At 48.4% G+C, this 24,734-nt stretch overlaps 4 protein-coding genes across 4 annotated transcripts; 2 read left to right on the top strand and 2 right to left on the bottom strand.

The window, feature by feature from the left end:
• Positions 1-2,104: 2,104 nt before the first annotated feature.
• On the top strand, positions 2,105-4,785 carry AO090003001068 (i-AAA protease YME1; the record flags this gene model as incomplete). The annotated part of the gene is made up of 3 exons (XM_023235157.1): positions 2,105-2,159; positions 2,629-4,325; positions 4,378-4,785. 3 exons carry the CDS (start codon positions 2,105-2,107, stop codon positions 4,783-4,785), a joined length of 2,160 nt encoding a protein of 719 aa, XP_023090202.1.
• Positions 4,786-6,749: 1,964 nt separating this feature from the next.
• Positions 6,750-8,647, bottom strand: AO090003001067 (glycerol kinase; the record flags this gene model as incomplete). Its single annotated transcript, XM_001820118.3, has 4 exons — positions 6,750-7,013; positions 7,074-7,240; positions 7,299-8,293; positions 8,376-8,647. The coding sequence occupies 4 exons, from the start codon at positions 8,645-8,647 to the stop codon at positions 6,750-6,752; spliced, it is 1,698 nt and encodes a 565-aa protein (XP_001820170.1).
• Positions 8,648-12,219: 3,572 nt separating this feature from the next.
• AO090003001065 (DUF3429 domain-containing protein) lies at positions 12,220-13,303 on the bottom strand (the record flags this gene model as incomplete). The annotated part of the gene is made up of 4 exons (XM_023235156.1): positions 12,220-12,265; positions 12,331-12,422; positions 12,954-13,178; positions 13,280-13,303. The coding sequence occupies 4 exons, from the start codon at positions 13,301-13,303 to the stop codon at positions 12,220-12,222; spliced, it is 387 nt and encodes a 128-aa protein (XP_023090201.1).
• Positions 13,304-14,643: 1,340 nt separating this feature from the next.
• On the top strand, positions 14,644-24,330 carry AO090003001064 (membrane morphogenesis protein VPS13; the record flags this gene model as incomplete). Its single annotated transcript, XM_001820116.3, has 4 exons — positions 14,644-22,077; positions 22,137-23,757; positions 23,808-24,224; positions 24,290-24,330. 4 exons carry the CDS (start codon positions 14,644-14,646, stop codon positions 24,328-24,330), a joined length of 9,513 nt encoding a protein of 3,170 aa, XP_001820168.1.
• Positions 24,331-24,734: the final 404 nt, after the last annotated feature.

The raw sequence follows: 24,734 nt of genomic DNA, 5'->3' as shown, positions 1-24,734 counted from the left end.
TGCAATCTTACCCCCTACACGACTATGGTCTCCTTAGCGTTGCACTCAACTTTGTGATAGGTACTACTGCGAAAAGTAAGTAGTATGTACCACGGGGTATTCGGAGTCGGCATCCCGTCCCTGTATCTCCTGATCAGTTGTCAAGAATCAAGGTTAAGAATGCGCTTCTGGTGACCTTTCTGTAACCTTACCTTCAGGTATGTCAAATACCTCCTCCTACAGAGTTGTTCTAATTATAAACTCGACGAATCCTCTTGCGTATCTGGAGGTAAAGTCGGTCCACGTTTCGTGGGCTTCCTTGCGTCACCGCCTGCTGATTCCGTCGTGGTGCTCACGAAACGTCTGATCCACTCGCGCACCTTTCTCGCTTTCACCCGCAGTAGTTCATCGTTCTTGGTTGTCGTATCATGGTTAATGAGACTCCTTGCACTGTACATACCACCTGCGTCTGTTACGTCGACCCGCTGTCGATGGAGTAGATCAACTTTGGTGGTCCCTTTCCTGAGACTCTGCCCGTAAACCCGTTCCCGGAAGGTGCTTAATCCTACCATGCGCAACAAAACAATGTCTCGTGGCCGCAAAGTCTCCAGCGTTTGGCGAAGCTCATGACTCTCGTCATGATGACCTGGGGCGATCCTTTGTTCCATGGGGGGAAGCCAAAACGTAACTCCGAATCCGCTTCTTGTGTCATCCCCCACTACCATTTCGACAAGGTCTAGTTCGTTCTTCCATCGCCGCGTCACAATGCGACGCGGTGGTCGAATTGTAACAATTCCGACGATGAGATTCGCCGTCATAGTTTGTGGTACGATGGATGTCAGGTACGCAGCGCTCGGAACGTTTTGAAGATCTGTAATACCTCCTTGGATGGGCAACTCCAACACAAGGGATTCTTCTGTTGCGATAGAAGTCCCTGTGCTGTCGGGCCATATGTCACTTTCTTTCATGGAATCCCCGAGGTGGATGCCCGGGGCAGTAATCTCAAACGTCTCATGAACGGTGAAAGAATGGTCGTAAAACTGAGTCAGAGTTGAATCTTCTGAGGTAGTTAATAAGCCGCTAGGCGTTACAAGATCTTGAGTCGTGAGGAAGCGGGCGCCTCTATCTTTACTTAATTCCAGGTTTTCGCCAAGTGCCTCCAAAGATCTCCCATCCTGTAATAGCCTCCATTTTACAGATCCAGGATCTGTGAAAGGCAATTCGTCTCCATTGTGAGTATCCGAACTATGAAATGGAGAGATAGGTGCCGTGAGAAGCTCATCTTCGTTCCACTGGAGGCTTCGTATCGTGGGGGCTCCCATGAGAAAAATGAGCTTTCTAGACATAGCTGTAGGGATTCAGCCGGAAAATGGCCATTAATCAAAGAATGGTAGCTTTATGAATGTTCTGTGTCCGGCCAGCTTCAAACCTCGAATGGCGGTGCTTTGCTTCTGTAGATGACGAACTCGCCAACTGTGAATAGATTCCAGCCTAGGAATGACGGGAACATTGAGAGCAGGAGTGTTGAGTCTTAATTATATGTCTCAACACTGCAGTCTTTGTGGTAATAAATAAACATTCAAGTAGCTGGCGATGACGAGGACGGTCTATGATGTCCGGTGGTTCAGAAGGAACCGATCTGAACCATGGATTGCTGCCAAACAGACCTTCATGATTTTACGATACTGTAACACGGATTTCACTGAATAACAAGCACGACAAGATTCGAATCGAAAGGACAAAGTTTTGTGATTTTTAAGTAAAATGGATAGACATTATTAATATTAGGTCACCATATGCTGCCAAAGTTGCTTTACAAGACCAGTTCTGCCTGAGGCACATAAAATCCACGTGATCTGGTTCCCCCTACGGCCGAGCATTCGAGTCGAAGTGGCAATGTTCCGCCGGGCGAATTTCGCCGCCGCATCCACCGATGAAGGTACCATCATCGTTATTGTTCATCCACCCGACGCTTTTATCTTGGCCATCATCTGCTCCTGATCTGATCAGTGATGGCATTTGCGTTCACTAAGAGATAATCTCGTCTCACCTAGTGTTTGTTCTCACATATATCTCCGAGGGGTAGATCCTGCTCCGCGGCCCTGCGCCGCACCTTCGGTCTACCATGGCCTTTCAACTTCCGATTCCTAAGCCTGTAAGCACCATCTGCCTCCGTGCTTGTATGTATCGTTTTGTCTAACTATTTAACTACCAACCAGAATATCTCGGCTGTGACATCGGATATCTGGCCTTCGATGTCAAAACTTCTCAATGCGCCTTGGAAGAACGTCGAGCGCAGCCCTGCTACCTCCGGTCCCGCCGCCTCCCAGGGTCTCTCTCAACGCACGGCTGGGGAAGTAAGTTTCAGCGGCACACGGCATACCATTTAGGGCTGATTTAGCGTTATGTACGATGAGTGGAGTTTACTGACGATACTGTAGGGATCAAGTCATGTTTCGCTGCCGGAGTTTCTCGACACGGTGCCCTCCGAAGCCTTGAGACTGGGGATACGTAGCAAGCCCGTGCACCATCTCTGGTCACGTTCTTTCTCCAAAGGTAAGTCTCGCTCTCCCTTTCCTCCACTTCCGGTAAATCGTTTTAATACGGTGGGCTTCTCAGAATCTACACTTTGGATTGCGCCGTCTCTAGTCTCCCGTCAGCCCCACTCGTCGTCATTTCGCTCCTACTCTACGTTGACTTCTTTGGACCGTCTTCGCCACGCGCCTAGTGTTATAGGGCTTTCAAGGTTGCAGCAACAGCGTTTCATATTTGGAGGACCATCCCACGGTTTATTGGCGCAGAAAGAGAAAACTGCGAACAGCAACCCCAATAGTGCAAACGCCCAAAATGCTTTCTACCAGGCCCTTCTTCGGGCCAATATGCCAGCGATTGTTGTTGAACGGTATAAAAGTGGTCATTTTGCTACCAATGCTCTTTCGGAAGCGATTTATTTCAAGGCCTTACAACGTGTCGGTGGAACCGATGCTGCTGCTTTGTCGGCCGCGGCGTCGGCCCAAGTTGGTAACTCGAATCTCAATTCTGAACAACTCCAAGCTATCGGACAGGCTGTTGCGGCTCAGAACCACGGTGGCAATGCCGGTATGTCGACCAAGGCAAACGGCACCGGTGCCAAAGAGGCTCCACTATATGTCGTTGTGGAGGAGTCGCTAGGCAGCGCCGTATTCCGATGGGTCAAGTTCTTGTTGTATTTTGGCTTCTTCACGTACATGTCTCTCGTCTTGGTCACTATCCTTGTGGAAACTACTGGTGTTCTGAAGAATATCAAAGGTCCTCAGAACAACGAAGCTCAGCCTCAGCAACAGACCGTCCGATTCACCGATGTGCATGGCTGCGACGAAGCTAAGGAAGAACTTCAGGAGCTGGTTGAATTCCTGCTGAACCCAGAACGATTTTCCTCTCTTGGTGGCAAGTTGCCGAAGGGCGTGCTTCTTGTTGGCCCTCCTGGTACCGGAAAGACGCTGCTGGCCCGTGCCGTAGCAGGAGAGGCTGGTGTGCCTTTCTTCTACATGTCTGGTTCTGAGTTCGACGAAGTGTACGTTGGTGTAGGTGCCAAGCGTGTCCGTGAACTGTTCACTCAAGCACGAAGCAAGGCACCTGCTATCATCTTCATTGATGAGCTGGATGCCATAGGTGCGAAGAGGAACGAAAGGGATGCGGCCTATGTTAAACAGACACTGAACCAGCTTCTCACGGAACTTGACGGATTCTCGCAGACCAGTGGAGTGATCATCATCGCCGCAACAAACTACCCTCAGTTGCTCGACAAGGCATTGACTCGACCCGGTCGATTTGATCGACGGGTAGTTGTTGATCTTCCTGATGTGCGGGGCCGTATGGATATCCTCAGACACCACATGAAAGATGTCCAAATCAGCACGGATGTTGATGTTGCTGTCATTGCGCGCGGTACCCCTGGTTTTTCAGGTGCTGACCTGGAGAATCTCGTTAACCAGGCTGCCATCTTCGCAAGCAGGAACAAGCAGGCAAAGGTTGGCCCGAGAGACTTTGACTGGGCTAAGGACAAAATCATGATGGGCGCAGAAGCTCGCAGCCGGGTTATCCAAGACAAGGACAAACTTCTTACCGCGTACCACGAGGCTGGTCACGCCTTGGTTGCTTACTTTTCGCCCTCGTCGACGCCACTTTACAAGATCACCATCGTCCCTCGCGGGATGGCTTTGGGTGTAACTCATTTCTTGCCTGAGATGGATACGGTTTCTAGGAACTATACCGAATACTTGTCTGACATCGACGTTTCCATGGGCGGCAAGGCAGCAGAGGAGCTTATATTTGGGCCTGACAAGGTCACTAGCGGCATCTCAGCGGTAAGCTTCTCATACTCTTCATTATTTGGGACTATTTGCTAATCATCTGTAGGATATCCAACAAGCCACAGAGACGGCTTTCACTCTGGTAACCCGGTTTGGGTACTCCAAGAAACTCGGAAATGTTGATCTTTCCACCAACTATGACAGCTTGTCCTCTGAGACTAAGCAGGAGATCGAAGGCGAAGTTCGACGCCTTGTCGAGGAAGCCCGCATGCGCGCTACGAACATTCTGACCGAAAAGCGCCATGAGCTGGAATTGCTGACCAAGGCGTTGATTGAATACGAAACATTGACCAAAGAGGAGATGGAAAAGGTGTTGAAAGGCGAGAAGCTCGAGAAGCTGGAATCAAGAGCATCGGCGCCACTCAAACTGCCCGAGGCCCTACAGGCGGCCAGGTTGAATCCGTCCACCTCGGCTGAAGGGCCGCCGACGTCGACTGCGTCGGATGTCAATTAAGCGGTTCTCGATTCATCATCCTCCTAGCTTATAGGGAACCCTCCCTTTTTCATTATTCCTCCTCTATAACTCCTCTCCGTTTGTTGGTTGTTAAATGCATCAAGGATGAAGATCCTTCTTCTTGGGTGCTTTCATGGACCAGTTCCTTGGACCGTTATATTTTTAGTGTATCCGGTGTTAATTCCTGCGTCTTCTTTTCTTCATTTTTCTACTCGTCTCTGTTCCTGATATCTATTTTTTATGGAATACTAAATAACCGTGCATATGACATCTGGCATATGGGGTTTGGGAGGTGAGCGACGGCAAGCGAATGATTTGGCTGTATTGTAGTGTACATACATGGATATCAATGAGAAATTGTATGCTAACCTCATGTTCTATATTCGATCTATCCTAAGCATATCCAGATCTTGCTCGAGTATGCGTGGTCTAAACCCACGATCCCTGTATAATGGAGTTCCGCCTTGCTTAAGCCTGCCTAGGAAGATAGTCCTGACCAAGTCGCGCGAGCATCCACGCTGGTCAGACCCGATATGCTTTGTGAGACCAATTGTAATTCAAGCTACAGTATGGCTCGTGAAACACCTCACTACTCAATGGAGTCGATTCTTGATCAGTTTATTTATGCTTGAATGCTTCTTTCGAAGTCGACTACGAGCCATCCAGGTTTTCTGGTGTTTATTGATTCATTTTCTATCAATGTGCCTCCTTGGAGATTAATCACAAGGTATTTCAGTACCCTATCTCGCTAGTTCGCCCTACAGACCTAGTGCACTCAATCTGGCTACACCAAGTCGACAATCGTAGCTTTCAACGGAGCGTGTTGGTCACTTTCCGTCGTCTCCAGGGATATATACACTGTGAATATGTGCATGAGAAAGCCGGCAATATTGCCTTACCCCGAATTTGACGCTCGAGGTGTAGGCTATCGCTAAGAGGTGCGCGGAGATCTTCTGCCTAGGGAACCATCTCTCCTTTATGTGTATAGTACTGAAGGAGAACATTGGGTTGGTATTAATAAACTCGAGCTGAGACATACCATCAATAAACAATGGGACACATCCAAGACCAAGAATCGAGGTCCAGATAACCCCAGCTTGTAGCACATCTTGAATGGCAGTCTGAGTGGAGGGTTTCTACAGCCATCTTCCCTACTTTGGCCCAATCAGCTGTTAGCCACGGAGCAGCAACAGCTCATAAAGGTAGTACCAATGAGAAAGACCCAACCGTGCCTGATGAAAGGATACAGGACTCCTTAAGGGCCATGTTCGCGTACTATATGGCCGCAGTCCTGCTTGGTGCCTTGTGCTTGGAGAACGTGTATCAAATGGAAGTAGGGAAGACCAGGAGGACGAGAGAATAGTAGATCAAGAGGCAAGAAGAAGTTCAAGGGTATTGTTACTGGAATGTTGAGGGGAACTGCCGTTGACAGGTGACTTGACCACCTGACTCACCTGCTAAAGCGGCAATGTTCAGGCAGAGTAGGACAAGGCTACTGGGACTTAGTAGGTAGTAGTAAGTACCTGAGTCCCAAAATCGGCTGTAGGTCACCCCACCTTGCCTTGTCTCTAATAATGCACAGACAGCCGTGTGCATCATATGATGCATGAGATCTTCGGGTATAAAACACCTTGAAACCCCTGTCTATTGTCCTTACCGAAGGGGACATACCTTTGTCTATAGTTTGTCATTAGTCACCAGAGCCATACCTACTCGACTTGAATAACGGTGGGCAAAGTTAGCCTGCTGATATATGCATTGAATTTCTATATATTTATAAGAACTACCTGATGTAATGATCGGGTATCCAAAAAGACACTCCACCGCCGAGTTGGCCCGTACCCAGAACCCCAAGACATGAAAATAATAGAGAAAAAGAACAGAAAGACAACGCTAAATCGCAAGTTTCATCCCAGAATTATGTATATAGGTGGGTCTCGTTTGTCGCTTGTGTATGTATGCAATCATTCCTCCTCTGCCTCTTCAGCGGGATCTGTCCAGCCTCGAGACATCTCGACTGCCTTGCTCCATCGCTTATACAACTTAGAGCTCTGCGCGGCGGAGATATGGGGTTGGAATGTTGTGCGATTGGCGCGGTTCATGTTCTTGAGCTCGCTAAAGTCCTTCCAGATATCAATGGCGAATGCCGCCGCGATTGCAGCACCTAGAGCGGTAGTCTCGTGCATCGCTGGCCGTTCAACAGGGATCTGGATAATATCTGCCTGGGTCTAAGGGAACAAGTTAATTTCATGCTTCTTATTGTGTTAAGTGAAATAAGTGCGACATACCTGCATGCAAATATCGGAATTACTCATACCACCATCGACGGCGAGTTCCGACAATGCGTGTCCGCTATCCATCTCCATGGCATCGAGGATTGCCTTAGTTTGGAAGCAGGCAGCTTCCATGGTGGCACGAGCAATGTGTCCACGCTGCGTGTGCTGAGTTATTCCGACTAAGCCAGCATTAGTACTGATTCTGTACCAACTACTTCTGACACAGCATTGACTCACATATAGTTCCCTTAGCATCATCAATCCAATAAGGTGCAAACAGACCACTGAACGCGGTGACAAACACACAGCCTCCGCTGTCTGGAACCGTTGCTGCCACTTCACTTACTTTCCGCGAATCACGGAAGAAACCCATGTTGTTCATCAGGAAGGAAACACCACTTCCGGCAACAGCCACACTACCTTCAAGCGCGTAAACGGCTTTCCGATGCTTACCCAGCTGGAATCCAACTGTGCTGAGCAAGCCATGCTTGGAAATTACGGGCTCCTCGCCAACGTTGTAAAGAAGGAAGCATCCTGTGCCATATGTGTTCTTCGCTGTTCCAGGTGTGAAGGCACAATGACCGACTAACGCCGCAGACTGATCGCCAAGGCAGCTGGTGATCGGAACACCATCAAGCGGTCCCCCTCTGACCCATCCATATCCGTCCGGGTCGGATGATGGGAGAATTTTAGGAAGTCTGATCTTCTTCCTGTCAATGCCGAAGAACTCTAACAAATTATCGTCATAATCAAGCGTTTTCAGGTTCATGAACATCGTTCTTGATGCGTTCGTCACATCAGTCACCAAGACGTTTCCCTCAGGACCACCATTCAGGTTATACATGAGCCACGTGTCAACAGTGCCGAAAGCGAGCCTTCCTTCATCATATGCCTTCTTGACTTCCGGTAGATTCCGAAGCATCCATACTAAGGTGACGGAGGAGGGGTAAGTCGAGAGGGGAAACCCGCAGATGTTCTTCAACTCATCCGCTCCGGGTTGGGCCTTCAGCTCCCGAACTAGACCCTTGGTCCTGGTGTCGGGCCACGCGATAGCGTTATGCAACGGCTCGCCAGTCTCCCAATCCCAAACAAGCGTTGTCTCTCGCTGACTGGTGACCCCGATGGCTTCGATCTCTGACGGTGAGTGGCCAAGAGCCATGAAAGACTTCATCGCCTCCTCGATACATGTGTAAACCGAATCCACCAAGTCGAACGGGTCTTGTTCGTGCCATCTAAAAAAAAAAAAAAAATTCGAGTCAGAATGGAGGGAAGAATGGGAGGAATATTGTACAATCAATCGGGGCTGCCACTTACCCTGAATGCTCGTGGATCTGACGGAATTCCATTTGGTACTTGGCGACGGGGACACCAGTACAGTCAAAGATGATAAAGCGGGAGCTCGTGGTGCCAGTGTCAATGGCACCAATAAACCGATCCTTCAAGCTGTCGCCATGACGGTTTTCATTCGGCTGCAGGAGAGAGCGATTGCCGTCATGTGTTTGGTAGGCGTGAATGTCAATATACGGCTGCTCCTCTTGCTCATCGACAAGAGAGTCGAGGTCGGACATATCAAAAGGGTTCCTCATTGTGATAGAATATTCTTTTTCTTTCTCAGTTGGTGACGCAAAGATCTATCTTTTCTCGTTGGCCTCTAAAATAGAGAGAGAGATTGGGCCAAAGAGAACGGGGTGGCGGGAAAATGAAGAATTGATTGGTGCAAAAATAGTGATGGTTTGAGATTGGGGTGGGAGAGTTTTACGTCCCTAATCCGGTACTTAAAAAGCGGAAGAGGGGAAAAGGAATAAGTGGGAGGGAGAGCAATGATGGAATTGGACTACGAAAGCAAGTCGGGGCGCGCGGCGGGGTTGATAATGATACAAGTCCAAGTTGCCCAGAGTCGAAAAAGCGGATGATGACGTACAAGTGACCGGAAGTCGGGTGGAGTGAGGAGTGAGAAACACAGAGCCAGGAATAGTAAGTAAGGAAGTAGTAGTCAGCCGCGAAGATCTGGAGAAAATAAAAGAGTCTTGGTGGTTCGGAGTAGGTGGAAGTGAAAGTGGATTGGAAGATCGGGGGAAGGTATGAGGTCACTGAATGGGTGCGCTTTAGTGGAGTGGCGAGGGAGAGGGAAAAGTTGGGAAGAGGAGGAGGAAGGAAAAGGGAGAGAAGAATAGGATCACTCAAAGAAACATCAAGAGGGAAAACGGAGACTCTTTATCCAGCACGGTGGATCTTTCCCAGCACGGAGGTTAAGGAATACTATTAGGTGTGCATAAGCTTGGGGATTATCCCTCCATTTTTAATTTTCTCCCCCGTGATCGCTTTTAGGTCCCTGTGGGAGGATGTACCTGTGGTGCAGGTCCCCTACGACTACTACTACTCCTACTACTACTACAGAACTTGCTATACTACGGGAGTCAATGAAGACCTACCCAGTTGGGTCGTCCCTACGACCAAGACCCCGTTCGTCCATGGCGGAGAAGTGGGGGCGTGGGGGAGGAAGCACTTTTTTCTTGCGCCTTCTTTTCCTTCTAGTTCTCTCTCAACTTTTTTTTTTCTGATCAGACGACCACACACCAGTCGTCAGCACCGACATCCTTTCCCTTCTTGGGTCTGGTCCATCAGCCCTCCCTTACTCAACTGGGGAATCCTGGGTTTTACATTCCCTTCAGATTGGACCCTACTGGCCCCCCCCTGGTTTAGAATAGCTTCTTATCCTTATTTTGACCTTTGGTTCGATTGTCCTTCCTTTTCTCTTTCGATGGAATTTCCACCGGATTCCCGTGACACTGGTAAGCTTTGGACTTGGAACGCAGGTGTTTCTGGACTATCAGTAGAGTACGTAGTACGTACATGTGCATCGGCAAGGCCTCCGGCCCTCTCTATAGGTCAAGTGGCAGAGGCTAAACTAAGAATAGTCACTAGACTTCCACATGACATCGATCATGGACCCATCGCAAGGGAATTTCCATGGATTTCTGTTGTCCACATTATCAGCTAGTTCGATGCCTAGACCACCCGCAAACAGTCGACTTCAATGCCCGATAAGCCATTGGACTCCAAACGGATGTAACAATTTCATTGTCTTGAATTGATTCGGGAAATTCATTAGCAATTGCTATCACTGGTTTCATTTAATTTATAAGTGCGAGCCGGAAATGTTTCGTGATATCAACAAGATCAAGTCCATGCAAAATCAATTGAGGTCCAATTGAGTGTCGAAAAGGACACTATTGTGCATCCAGACCTCATCTCTTAATTACCTTCGTTCAGATCGGAATCCCTGGCACACACACACCCCAGCCATCGTGGTCGTTCTTAGTAACAAATCCCTGCCAAGTCATTGCGACAATAGATAGAATAACACGCAGAGAGAAGAGGGGCCCTGCGGCTTTTCATCTGACTCCGCTATGTGGTTTTCTCATCTACTAGACGCTTGCCGATCGAGCACATGACAGTGTTCAATTTTCTCCAACCATTCCCGTTTAACGCTCTCGCCCCTCTAATATGGATCTAGACCCAGGTCCTTTTTACCCCTGGATCAATTTTCTTTTTGATCACTCGGATATCTTGCCTTAGATCTTCACGGGTCTTTTTGATTTTATCTTATTGCTAATTTTTTTTGGGTTTCTATTTTATTTAATTTTACTTTATTTTATCTAATCTTTTTCTTTCTTTCTTTTTTTTTTTTTTCTTTTTTTGCTTTTTTGTATTTGCTTGGCCGAGTTGTGGTCTGCAATGTTGGATATTTTCAGCTGTGCTATTTGTCCCTTCATATTTTAAGTGGTAGATCTCTGGGGTATTATTCATTACTCAAAGAGAATGTGGAAATGATTTTCTTCCCTGTTTTGATTGCATTTGTTTTTTTATTTTATTTTTTTCTCTCAGTCCCCGTCTAGCTAACGCACTAGTCATCTTGGAAGCCAGAACAATCGATTCCGTTCGGCCCTGTGATTTACGGAGAAATTCTGCAATCCGGATAGTCGGTTCGGCTTGGCCCAGTTGAGGGCCCTTTTCTCCTGCTGCCCTTGGCCACGGGATCAATTGTACCGACCAACAACACACGGACGTACGGCATCTCTCCTACCTGTGCTTTGGGAAGAAGGACACCTCAATCTGACCCAAAAATGTGTTCAATTAACAATCCCGATACATTGTTTCCCACTGTTCTATATCTAAATCGCTGCAGATATGACATTATTCGTGGTTTTCGTAGGGTAACTGGGTCGCCACGACCCGGTTGTGAGCGGGTGGTGACGTCGTCGACCAGACTTGGTTTTCCTCATTTCCTCGGATTCTTCCAACGTTTACGTCGATTTACCCAGTAGCTCTTTTTTTTTCTTTGACCCTTGACCTCTACGCTAGACCGCTGCTAAGCACATGGAGCTCTGTCTCCAAAAAGGCTCGGCATGGGTTACTTTCCTCCCCGGGCATGAACACTGTTCGGGACCGTTGTTCCAATTGGGTGGTTTGACAGATATAAATCATGCAAGGCAGTCGATCACCAAGAACGATTCCAGGGAGACAGTACCTGGACAATAATATCTTTCATTATACCCCCCTGTCCAATCGAATGAATATACTCTCCTATACAATAATCTATTATTGTGAAAAAGTACCAGGAACCTCGAAGGCTGATTTCTTCCAACCGAGGTCTACAATCTATTACTAACCAAAGCATGAGAAAATAACAAGCAAACAAGACCTTGATGCCTAACCTATCAGGTACGGATATGGGCTGCTAAAAAGATAGCAAAACCTGTTTCCATTCCAACGTCATCACCCGTCGGATCTACACCGGATGACTTGTACAAACCCGTTCCCTTCCTCGGAACTAAACTGATGAGGTATACGGTACACCGTACCCATACCTTCAGGCTTCCAGGCACTCAGGCTCCATTTGGCATTCGCCTTACAGGGACCGCCGTTTAGCTTCCTCGTTTGACTTTCCTCGGTTCTATCCTTGTTGCTAGACTAACTCCAGATCCTGGATCGAACTAGCCCTCTCCTTCATATCCCCACAACCAGAGTTGGCTGGCTCTATTTATACTTTTGCAGGAACGTGGGCTGGCCGTGCCCTAGAATATATAGTGGGGAATATAAGCCTTTGCTGGGCGCCACGTTTATTTCCCTCCCCTCTCGTAGGACGATATTAGATTTAAACAAAGGAAAAGCACCAGCGTCTGCTGGGTTCTTGATTCCGCCTGTAATCTACAAGAAACTCAACCAAAAAAAATAGAGCCAAAGCATAATGCATCTACTATCACACCTTGCTGCCACTGACAGCTCAATCTCTTTCCATCCTCTCTCATGAGTGAGAACTTTTAACACAACCTGACAAGCATCGCGACTATGCACAGACTATCGTACGCTTATACAATCACCGCGGTTCCTGGGGAATCATCATTTACTCAGAGTCCTCCTCACCGAGCTCGGCCTTGCGGCGGGCCTCGGCCTCCTCCTTCTCCTTCTTCTGCAAGAAGAGGAGAGCGTTGATCTTGTCTTTGAAGCTGTGCTCGGTGGCGGTATTGGCGATCTGCTCACGACCGATCAAGCTGGCGACAATGCTGGCACCGACAATGAAGGTCAGGACAAAGCGGTACATGCCGTACCAGGCGGGAGCACGGCCGGCAGCGGCGGCACGAGCATCATTGTAGTACAGGAAAGTGAAAGCAAGGAACTGGCTGATCAAGGCATACTCGACGGGGAACATCAGAGTGGGCCAGGCGACAGCGGGGGCGATGACACCGGCAGCGTAGCGCTTGTAGCCGAGCTTTCCACCATATCCGGCCCACTCAAGACCCCAGTGGATGGCACCGAGGAAGGAAAGGATCTATTCCAACTCATCGTCAGATCGTCTTCAATGGAACTGTAGATTTCAATTGTACTCACCACAGCACCGTAGCCGACCTGGATGGGCTCGAGCATGTGAAGCATCAGCTCGGCACTCTGGCCAGAGAAGATGAGGCCATCACCGAGAGAAGCAGCACGGTTGATCTCATAGGAGAGGTAGACAGTCTCAAGAGAAGTGGCAACGTAGGGGATAACACCCGCCATGCCGAGGTAAAGAGCCTCCTTGGGAACATCGCTGAGGCTGAAGGTATCCTTGATCACTTTCTGCAATCACGTAGGCACAGTTAGTCAATTGCGACATACTTCACTCAGGCGCATTGAGTGTGCCGGAGTGATACATATCATGAACTCAATTCGGCACATACCGCCTCACTCTTGATACCGGCCATCATATCAGTATCCTCCTCACCTTCCTTGCCCTCCTGTACGGAATGATCAGCGATTGACGAAGTAAGATGTCAAGAGTTCTAGCCCTCTCACCTTGGGAGCGGTAGAGGCATGGCGGATAAGAGCAGTGGTCACAGGCTTGCGAGCAGCCAGAGCAAGGCTGGGAGAAGTGGTCGGGCGAGCGGGATAACGAGCGGAAGAGGTCAATGGGGCCTTGAACACATTGTTTGCAAGGGCCGAGCGAGCCACAGAGGCATTGGAGCTAGAGAAAGCCCTGAGAGCAGAGCGGGCAGCAACGTTACGGTAGAACATTGTCAACTAAGGCAGCTGATTTTTTTTCCGATGCCGGGTTAGCAACGATGACTGGAAGGCCCGGATAGATGTACGGGGGGGTAGACAAACCCAATTGAGGCGGGAAAGTAAGGAAGAAAAGGTATAAGAGTGGAGATGAGGGTATTCACCCAGAAATTGGTCGAGATGAACTCGTGGGAGTGGAGATGAAAGGCCGAGGAGACGAACGATCCTGGAGACAGCGAATAACTGAGGTGATATTATGAGGTGCGGTAATGACTTGCTCGGGGAAGCCATAGCTACCAACCCCGCAGGTGTCATACTGATGCCTCAGGCCGGACATCGGCCGGGATCGGGACAGTTCAGGCAGGTCAAATCACCACGAGGCAGGGCTGTAACCCTACAGTAAGTACGGAGTACAGAGCTGAATGAATGCGGCCAAGAAGGCATGGGGTCCAGCCATGGAAGGACAACCGACGTCACTGCTTGGCGATGCCCACCCGGCGTCAATGAGGTTGACGCAGCGCCCCCCCTTTAACTCTTTATCAGCCAACGCATGTTTTCCCCAGGTACCTTTTCGGGGACCTTTACCAGCGGAACAACAATTGGAGGAACCATCTTCTTGGTACCCAACTTCAAGCTCCCCTCACCTCAGGTTTTCTATCTTCTATCTCGATATCATATCTAAATCATCACACCATTTCCTCTCCCACCCCGCCCCTCTTTTCTTTCAATCTATTCTATATTTAGAGGGAATCTTCTTTTTACCCGGCAACTTCACGGGCCCCATTGGTGTCGCGTGCACATTTATTCAACCTCCTGGATGGCTCTGATTCATTCACTCTGCGAGTGAACTTAGAGCTCGCGCCTGTACGTCATTGTCTCTGGATCATCGTTGAGCTTGCTACTGTATACCACGAACGCTTTCGTGCTGACTTTCTTATCCCGTTTTCGTCAACTAGGCCGGCGTTACGGGGATAGACAATATTCAAGGTCTTTGCTCTAGAGACTGCCTCCCCCTACACCTTAGCGACAGCCACATCTCGCCATCATGTTGGAAGGGGTGGTGGCCAACTTACTCAATCGCTTCTTGGGTATCTACGTTAAAAACTTCGATGCCAAACAGCTCAACATTGGTATATGGTCCGGTGATGTAAAGCTTCGTAACCTAGAACTTCGGCGCGAAGCGCTCGACCAACTACACCTCCCCCTCAATGTCGTCGAAGGCCACCTCGGTGAACTCACCTTGTCCATCCCCTGGTCGAATTTGAGGGGAAAGCCTGTCAAGGTCGATATCGAAGATGTGTTTCTCCTGGCGGCCCCGAAGGAAGATGCCGACTATGATCCCAAAGAAGAGGCAAGAAGAGCGCATGCTCTCAAAATGGACAAGATTGAGAGTGCAGAGCTTATTAAAGAGCGAAACGCGGAGGGCATGAGCCAGGAAGAGCAACGACGAAATCAAAGCTTCACCCAAAGCCTGGTTACCGCGGTAGTTGATAATCTTCAGATCTCAATCAAGAATGTCCACTTCCGCTACGAGGACTCGATCGCTTCGCCGGGCCACCCATTCGCCGTTGGGTTCACACTGAAAGAGCTAAGCGCGGTCAGCACTGATTCTGAATGGAACCCGACCTTCATACAGTCTACCTCAAGCACAACACACAAACTGGCTGTCCTAGGCGCTCTGTCCGTCTACTGGAACACAGATGCAGAACTATTAGGTACGGGTCGAGGTTCCGACGTGGGCGCAAAAGCGCAGGGCATAAATCATGCGGAATTGATGGAGAGGCTGAAGTCTGGTATTGATAACGAGGGAAATAACCAATTCATGCTCCGCCCTGTTAGCGGTCGTGCTGGATTGGAATTAGACAAATCAGGAGAGCATGATCGAGCGGCCATCAAGGCACGTTTGTTGTTTGATGAGCTGAGCTTCGTTCTAGATGATGACCAATACCGAGATGCATTGATGCTCGTGGATCTCTTCCACTACTTCATTCGTCATCAAGAGTATAAGAAATTCCAGCCGAAGTGCCGCCCGAAAGAGGACCCCCGGGCTTGGTTTAAGTTTGCTGGAAACGCCGTCCTCAGCAAAATTCATGAACGCAATAGGCGCTGGACCTGGGACTATATCAAAGAACGACGGGATGATCGCATAGCCTATATCGATTTATTCAAAAAGCAGAAACGGGAAGGAACATTATCAGGGCCAGACGCGGATGAGTTCGACCGACTGCAGCGGAAACTTAGCTATGAAGATATACGATTCTGGAGATCGCTGGCAAGGAACCAGTTGCGCAAAGAAAACGTGGGTGTTAAGAAGCCTGCACGACAACAAACTTGGTCAGAATGGTTCTGGGGTGCTCCAAAGGAGGAATCCGAGGAGGAAGCAATGACCGAAGAACAGAGACAGGAGCTCTACAATGCCATCGACTGGGATGAAAAGAAGGCTATCACGGAAAGCGTTGATGAGCCTAGGGAGTGGGTAAAACTCCAAGTCAACTCCAGCCTTAGAGCCGGCAGTTTCACATTGAAGCGCGACCCTCATGGAAAGGCAAACGAAATTATGAAGCTAGTATTTGACAATTTCAGAGCAAAGGCCTTACAGCGCCCTGACTCTTTCTTCATAGATGTGAATCTCGGAGGACTTAGAGTATACGACGGGACAACAGAGGGGACGCTCTTTCCTCAGATTGTCAAAGTTAAAGATACTCTCCCGGTGCCAAAGAACCGTTTATCACAGATATCTGGGAACGAAGAGCTAGATTCTGAAGGGGTGGCTGATGGTATAGAGGATGAAGATAGTCTGTTCCATCTCCAGCTCGAGAAGAATCCTCTTGAAAGTGACGCGGACTCGGTAGTCAAAGTCAAGTTGAAGAGTATCGAAGTCATCTATAACCCCAGATTCCTTGTGGAGGTCGTCAAGTTTTTCGAACCCCCGGAGCGGCATATGGAGTCGATTGGCGCTCTTATGGATACTGCAGGAGCTACAGTAAAGGGAATTCGACAGCAAACTCGGGCTGGCTTAGAATTCGCTCTGCAAGAGCATAAGAAGGTCGATGCGCAGTTCGATATACATGCACCCCTCATAATCGTCCCGGAGAGTATAACTCAAGAGAGTTCACTTTGCTTGATTCTCGATGCAGGCCACATCAGTGTCAACAGTGAACTGGTTGACAGGCAGACCATGAGAGACCTCCAGTCGAAGCAGAAACGCCAATATGATGAGGGTGACTATAAGGAACTTGAGCATTTGTTGTATGACAGGTTCTTGCTGAAACTGGACTCCACCCAAGTCCTTATAGGCCCTGGAATTGACATCACCAAGTCACAACTTAGCTCTGATGTCTCCTCGAATAATTTGCATATTATCGACCGCATAAATGTAGATTTCGTACTTGAGATGTGCATTGTTCCGAAGGTCACTGAGCTTACAAGAACTCGAATTTCCGGGCATCTTCCAGAACTGCACGCGTCTATGTCCGATACCAAGTATAAGGGCCTGATGAAACTGATCGATATTGCTATCCCCCGCTTTGATGAGGGCAGCCAGGAATCCATCGTCTCTGGGAAAGGTCCAGAAGAGTCGTCTATTCCTGGAACAAGAGCAAGATCTTCATCTTTCCAGCCGTCAGTTATGAGAGAACTCCCTGCCGTCGATGAAGATTCTGACGAGGACTCCGACGATGAGAACATGAGCAAGAGTGTTGAGGGTCCGACGAATCTCCATCGTCGTGATTTTGAATTCAAGTTTACCGTTGGTCGCCTTCGTGGGTCATTGTTTCGCTCCGACCCGAACGACCAGCTCCATGATCACCTGCTAGTCGAATTGGTTGCTGAAGGGTTTGCGTTGGACTACTATATGCGCCCGTTTGATATGGTTGCAGAAATAGTTCTGAAGTCTTTAAGTGTGGATGACTATATTGAGGAGAATCCTGCGCCTGAATTCAAACGAATAGTATCCTCCAAAGGCTTCGACGCAGATGAAGATAAGGACCTGTTTCATCTCAAGTTTGTTCGTGTGAAACCTGAATCCCCGGAATTTCAGTCCACCTATGAAGGAATAGCAATGAACCTTGATGTTTCCGTCTCAACTATCAATCTTGTTGTGACCAGGAAAACGCTCCTCACACTTCTGGACTTTATCCTTCTCACGTTCACCAATCCAGAACAGCCAAGCAACCAAGACCTTCAGTCAGGCCAGACCATCCAGAACACAAGCACAACTGATCAAGAATCCCAGCAGGCTGGGAAAATCCGCATCAAAGCCGACTTAAAGAGTATCGCGCTCATTTTGAACAATGATGGTGTAAGGCTCGCTACCCTCAGCCTCAACACTGCCGATATTGGCATATTCCTGGTGGGCCGATCGATGCTTATCCAATCCCGTATTGGAAGCTTGACCTTGATAGACGATGTTAACACCGGTGCTCCAGAGAGTTCTGATCTTCGAAGACTCTTAACGATCGAGGGAGATAACTTTGCCGACTTCAAGTATGAGACGTTTGACCCGGACAGTGCGAACTACCCTGGATATGACTCGGAAGTTTTCTTAAGGTCAGGTTCAATGAAGATCAACTTCCTAGAGGAACCGTACCGTAAGATCATCAACTTCTTGGTCAAGTTTGGCAAGATGCAAGCGATCTTCAATGCTGCCCGCCAAGCTGCGGCGAATCAAGCAAACCAGCTTCAAGAAAATGCGTCCAGAATGAGGTTCGACGTCGTCGTCATGACTCCGATTTTGGTATTCCCTGGAGTCGTGAAGGAAGATCGCCCCCGTGATACGGTTACGGCCCATCTCGGTGAAATATACGCCAAGAACGAATTTGTTTCCCTAGAGGATGAGAAAGACAGCCCCGCTGTCAATGTAATATCTACTGGGATTCGCAACATCCGACTGACATCCAAGTTTCATTTTGAGGGAGGTGCAGTTGAAGAGCTTGAGATGATACAGAAAGTCAATCTCGATTTCAGCATATGTTATCTGGAGCATCAACCAGGAAATTCGCGGCCTGATATGGAAGTGGAGGGATCAATGTCTCCCATCAATCTTCGGATATCGCAGAAACAGCTTAAGTTTTTATTGGCGCTGTCTAAAACAGTGCCTGGGGCTTTTGCACCGGATACGGAACAGCAGGAGCTTGAAGCCATGCAAGCGCTTCCATCTTCTGTGACGGAACCAACAAAGGAGGCAGATTCCAGAGCAATTCAAAGCAGAAATGACCAGGATAATCTATTACAGGGCGCAAAGACGGACGAAACATGGGTCCGACTTGATATGGTTTTCAAGGTAGATGGTGTTGGGTTGGAGCTCATCCTCTCGAATGACGACGAGCCGGTCGGCCGTCTGGAAGATTCGAGCCTTTCGAAGTTCTCCCTCAATGACACAAAAGTAAAATTGCGCATGTTGACGGATGGTTCTCTGGAGTCGGAACTCCTGATCCACTCTCTCTCGATCCGTGATAGTCGCAATAAGGACACGAACAAGTTCAGGAAAATAATGTCCCTAATCAACAATGATGTCCAGCAGCAATTCATGGCCAGCGTTTCAATGTCTCCTGGGCCAGCCAAGCACCTGATAGCGATGCTGACCATTGATAGCCCGCGAATAATAGTTGCTTTGGACTATTTGTCCGCTTTGCAGTCATTTGCCAATTCCGCGTTTGCGACGGAAGAGTCAGTGGAAGAAGAGGAAAGCGACGACACACCGGAGGGGTCAGAACCCAGATCGAGTACCGCAGATGATACTGATGAGTCTGTCATTACGCCCTCCAGTGGGAACACTGCAGCTCCTCCTGCTGGGCAGATGACGGTGTCGTTCCGATTGAATCTCGTTGATGCCCAGGTGATCATGATCGCAAATCCCGCTATAACTCATACTGAGGCGATTGTGCTGGGAACGAAGCAATTACTCTTCTCTCATCAGAATGTTTCAGCCCTACAAATATCCAAGGTTGGTATGTTCTTGTGCCGTATGGACAAGTTTGAAACCAGTAGGCTTCGCATATTAGATGACTTCACTTTGGAAATGTCCATGGACAGCCGCCCACAGGAAAAAGGCTCTGCTTTGATCTCTATTAATGTTCATCTTGAGCCCCTTGTCCTCCGCCTTTCTCTCCGTGACATTTTGATGGCCATTCAAATTGTCAACAAGGCATCTGAGATGAGAGCTCAGAAACCCAATGAAGGTGAAACCGGCGAGGTGAAGAGAATATCTGATGGAAAAGGAACTAGTGCGAAGTCCGCAAGAAGGAAGTCGGTCGGCAGGCCGACCTCGACTGCACTTGCGCCAAGGTCACATCGCAACTCCACCGGGGTGATTGATACGACAGAACAAGAACTTATATCGCATCGCTCAGCCATCCTCAAGAAAGAAGAAATGAATGCCCAGATTGATGGTGTAAGGGTAATCCTTATAGGAGACCTACACGACCTGCCATTACTCGACTGGAGTGTCAAGAAGTTCACTGTGGACGTCCGTGACTGGTCATCGACGCTGAAAGCTGACACTAGCTTCGATACCTTCCTTAACGTGTATAACTTCTCTAAGTCAGCCTGGGAACCGCTTATAGAACCATGGCAGTTAGGCTTCCATATGGCAAAGGAGGTCAATCCTGATGTGCTTTCGATAGACGCCTATTCTCATAAGACGATGGAGCTCACCCTCACCTCTGCCACAATCGCACTGGCGTCAAAGTCGTTCCAATTCCTCTCTACTGATGAAGATGTTCTCTCAAAGCCACGAGGAGCCGACGCCCCATACCGAATCCGTAACCACACAGGCTTTGACCTTCACGTTTGGGCTGATGTTAATGCAGATGAAGAAGGACCAGCGGCCAAATTGGCTGATGGTGAGGAATATCCTTGGAGGTTTGAAGACTCGACTGCCATGCGTGAAACACTCGCACCCGAAGGTCATGCCGGTCTTGTCGGTATCAAGCTTGAAGGAAGTGGCTTTGAGAGCGTGAGCCGTATTCCTGTTGTTCGGGAAGGGGAGATTCTGTACAATCTGAAGCCAAAGAAAGATGGCATTCTTCATCGACTTCTTGTTGAGGTTAAGCTGGGCACCGACAACGTTAAATACGTCACTATCCGCTCTCCTCTGGTTGTGGAGAACAATACCCAGATACCAGTGGAATTAGGTGTTTTCGATCCTCGTGACGGCCATCTTCTAAAAATAGAGAAGATCCTCCCTGGGGACTCACGGCCTGCACCTGTGGGAGCTGCATACATGCATTCTCTTCTTATTCGACCTGATCAAGGCTTTGGGTATGAGTGGTCGAACGAGCAACTACATTGGAAAGACCTTATGCGGCGACCAACTCGGACAATCAAATGCATAAGTGAGGGTGGACAGCAAGCGCCGCCATTCTACTTCCAAATGAATGCTACTTTCAATTCACGGGATCCTCTGACGAGCACATATCCGTACATGCGCGTCCGGATATTTGCCCCTGTGGAGATACAAAATCTTCTCCCGTACGATTTCAAATACCGCATCTATGATAAGAATACAAGGAAGGACTGGACTAATTTCTTGCGGAAAGGGGGCGTGAGCCCAGTCCATGTCGTAGAACTATCCCACTTACTACTTCTCAGCATCGACTTGGAGGATACTGTCTTCAAACAAAGTGATTTTGCTATAATCAATGGCAACGCACAAGACTTCAGAAGAGAGCACGTGTTGCCTTTGAAAGATGAAAGAGGCATCCAACTGAGACTGAAGCTTCACTATTTCAATGTGCCTGATAGTGGAGGCGCATTCAAAGTATCGATCTACAGTCCATATCTCGTCCTAAACAAGACAGGCCTCTCGATGGAAATACAAAGCAAAGGCTTCTTACAATCGGCTCGATCAGCAGCTGGACAAGGGCTGAGGGCTGATCCAAGGCACGGTGGCCGAACACTCCCTTACATGTACTCCTATCCAAGCGAGGATCAGAAGAACCGATCCATACTAAGGATAGGCGATTCTGCCTGGAGCAAGCCTCAGAGTTTCGAAGCCATTGGGAGTACATTCGAAGTTGTTCTTCCAGATAGACATGGTAGATCTGAGTTCCATTCCGGCGTGACTGTTGCTGAGGGTGAAGGCAAATACAAAATGACCAAGGTTGTCACCATTGCGCCTCGTTTCGTTTTGAAGAACAAGCTTAATGAGGATATTTTGGTTCGAGAACCGGGTTCTTCCAATGTTCTTGATATCAAGAGCGGTGATCTTGTACCTCTGCATTTCTTGCGCCAGGTTGCCGAGAAACAACTTTGCCTGTGCTTCCCCGGAGTCAACAACCAATGGTCCTCACCTTTCAACATCGCAGACATTGGTACAGTGCATGTCAAGCTTGCCAAGGCAAATCAACGCCAGAAACTCATCAAAGTGGACGTTATCATGGAAAATGCAACTCTCTTCCTGCATTTCAACCTTGAAACACGAAATTGGCCGTATTCCATGCGGAACGAGAGCGACATGGAATTCATATTCTATCAAGCCGTAAGTAGCTGGACAAAATCGAGATAAAGCTCATGTACTAATCTAATATTTCCTCTCAGAATCCAAACGTGGAAGATTACGAGGACGACAGGACAAATGGCTGGCGGCCCATCCGCTACCGTCTTCCACCACGAAGTATCATGCCATATGCTTGGGATTATCCAGCTACGAAGAACAAATCCCTCGTTCTGACATGTAATGGCAAAGAAAGGCATATCAAGCTTGCCGAGATTGGTAATCTGATACCAATGAGAATACCGCCAACGCAATATGGTGAACACCAAAAGATTGTCGACATCAATATTGTGGCCGACGGCCCCACTCAGACTCTAGTCTCATCGAATTTCAAGGCATCGAAGAGCATGTACAGACAGCAAAGAGGACAGACCTCTCAGAGCAGTTTGAGCACCGGGTTCGAAGTTAAGGAGTTGGATTCGGACGTTAACTTCAAAGCTCAACTCCGCCTTGGTGGTATTGGCATCTCTTTGATCAACCAGAACATGAGGGAGCTGTTGTACTTGACCTTCCGCGAGATTGATATTAAGTACAGAGAGTCCATGGTTTATCAAACGCTGAATACCACAATCAAGTGGATCCAGTTTGACAATCAGCTTTATGGAGGTATTTTCCCCATCTTGTTGTACCCCAGCGTTGTTCCAAAGACCGGAAAGGAAATGGAGGCACATCCAATTTTCCACGCCATGATTACACGCGTGAAGGATGACTCCTATGGCGTACTCTACATTAAGTATGCCACCGTGCTTCTGCAACAAATGACACTAGAGCTTGATGAGGACTTTGTGTTCGCAATGCTGGACTTCGTGAAAGTCCCTGGTGCCTCGTGGTCCGAAGAACAGGAAGGAAAGCTTTGTGATGAAGATCTAAGGATTCCAGAGCCTCAGAGTGAAGGTGCTGGGCAGGATGTCTACTTCGAACTTCTTCATCTGCAACCCATGCAACTTGACATCTCTTTCATGCGGACAGAGCGAGTGAACGCCGAGGACACTATGCAACCATCGAATCCTCTAATGTTCTTTGTTAATGTCATGACCATGTCGATGGGCAACATCAATGATGCACCTGTTCGTCTTAACGCACTAATGCTGGAGAATGCTCGTGTGTCGCTTGGGGTTCTTGTTGGCAACGTTCAGAGACACTATACTCAGGAGTTCCTCCGGCAAGTGCATGTTGTCCTTGGATCTGCAGATTTCCTTGGAAACCCTGTTGGCTTGTTCAATAACGTCAGCTCCGGCGTTGCCGCAATCTTCTATGAGCCATACCAAGGACTCGTTATGACTGATAGGCCTCAAGAACTTGGTTACGGCATTGCCAAGGGGGCTACAAGTTTTGTTAAGAAGTCCGTTTTCGGATTCTCCGACAGCATGGCCAAACTTACCGGAAGCATGTCTAAAGGTCTTGCTGCTGCCACTTTGGACAAGGAGTTCCAGGACAAGCGGCGGATGTCTAAATCTCGAAACCGGCCGAAACATGCACTGTATGGTATCACGGCTGGCGGTAATGCATTCGCAACCAGCCTAGCAAGCGGTATCGGGGGACTCGCACGTCACCCACTACAGGGTGCTGAAAAGGAGGGTATTCAAGGGTTCTTCAAGGGTGTTGGAAAGGGTGTCTTAGGTCTTGCTACGAAGCCGGCCATTGGCGCCTTTGATCTTGCTTCAAGTATGTACACTTGTGCGATTCATAAATCTCAGTTACTGACGATTTTATAGATCTTGCTGAAGGTGTACGGAACACTACTACTGTCTTTGATGCAGAGGGCCTAGACCGTGTTCGTCTCACGCGCTTCATTGCAACAGACGGCATTGTGCGACCATATTCACAGCGGGAGGCACTGGGTCAGTTCTGGCTCAAAACAGCGGACGACGGCAAATACTTCAGCGAGGATTATATCGCGCATCTAGAACTTCCCGGCAGAGACATGCTGGTCATGTTGACATACGACCGTATAATGCTTGTGCGCACCAAGAAGCTCCAGACTGAGTGGGATATACGCTTGACCGACATCCAAACAATATCTAAAGAGCGCACTGGCATGAGTATTACACTCAAGGGGGGTGCTAATGGCCCATTTATCCCGGTGCAGGATGAAAGTTCGAGGAATTGGCTGTACCGCCAGATTGCCATTGGTAAGTGACAACTCTCATGACATAATACCTTTCTTTCAGGGCAGTATTAATGTTCTCTGTGCTAGCTGTGAATGCATTCAACGAGAAGTACAACAGCAAGGGTTAAATAGAAGTATTGAGCTTATGTCCTTCATAACGACGTTACGCTAAAAGATGGGGTTTGCTTTACCAGTGAGGCTAAAATGGGGACCAGAAGGTGGCTCTATGTTTGATGGATACCAGGCATTCAATGGTTATGTGTCCATTGAATGCAAAAAGTGGTTAATTAGTAATGATTATGGCCGTTTTTCTTCTCTTTCTATTCTTGTTGACATGTTTTCGAAATATGTACATATATACGTCGGGTCTTTGTAACCTTTCGCACCATTTTTATCTTAATGCATATGGGATTGTATCAAAAGTATACAGCAGGCTGGCCGAGTTTTGCCAGTTTCAAATACGGCCACCATACGTTCATATGTATCATGGTCTGAAAAATATTCAAAGTAGTATTAGAACAAACAAGAAAAG

Source organism: Aspergillus oryzae, chromosome 2, assembly GCF_000184455.2.
Source record: "Aspergillus oryzae RIB40 DNA, chromosome 2".
NCBI classification, from domain to species: domain Eukaryota; kingdom Fungi; phylum Ascomycota; class Eurotiomycetes; order Eurotiales; family Aspergillaceae; genus Aspergillus; species Aspergillus oryzae.
The sequence above is the reverse complement of the archived record's forward strand: the minus strand, read 5'-3'. Positions and strand labels throughout refer to the sequence as shown.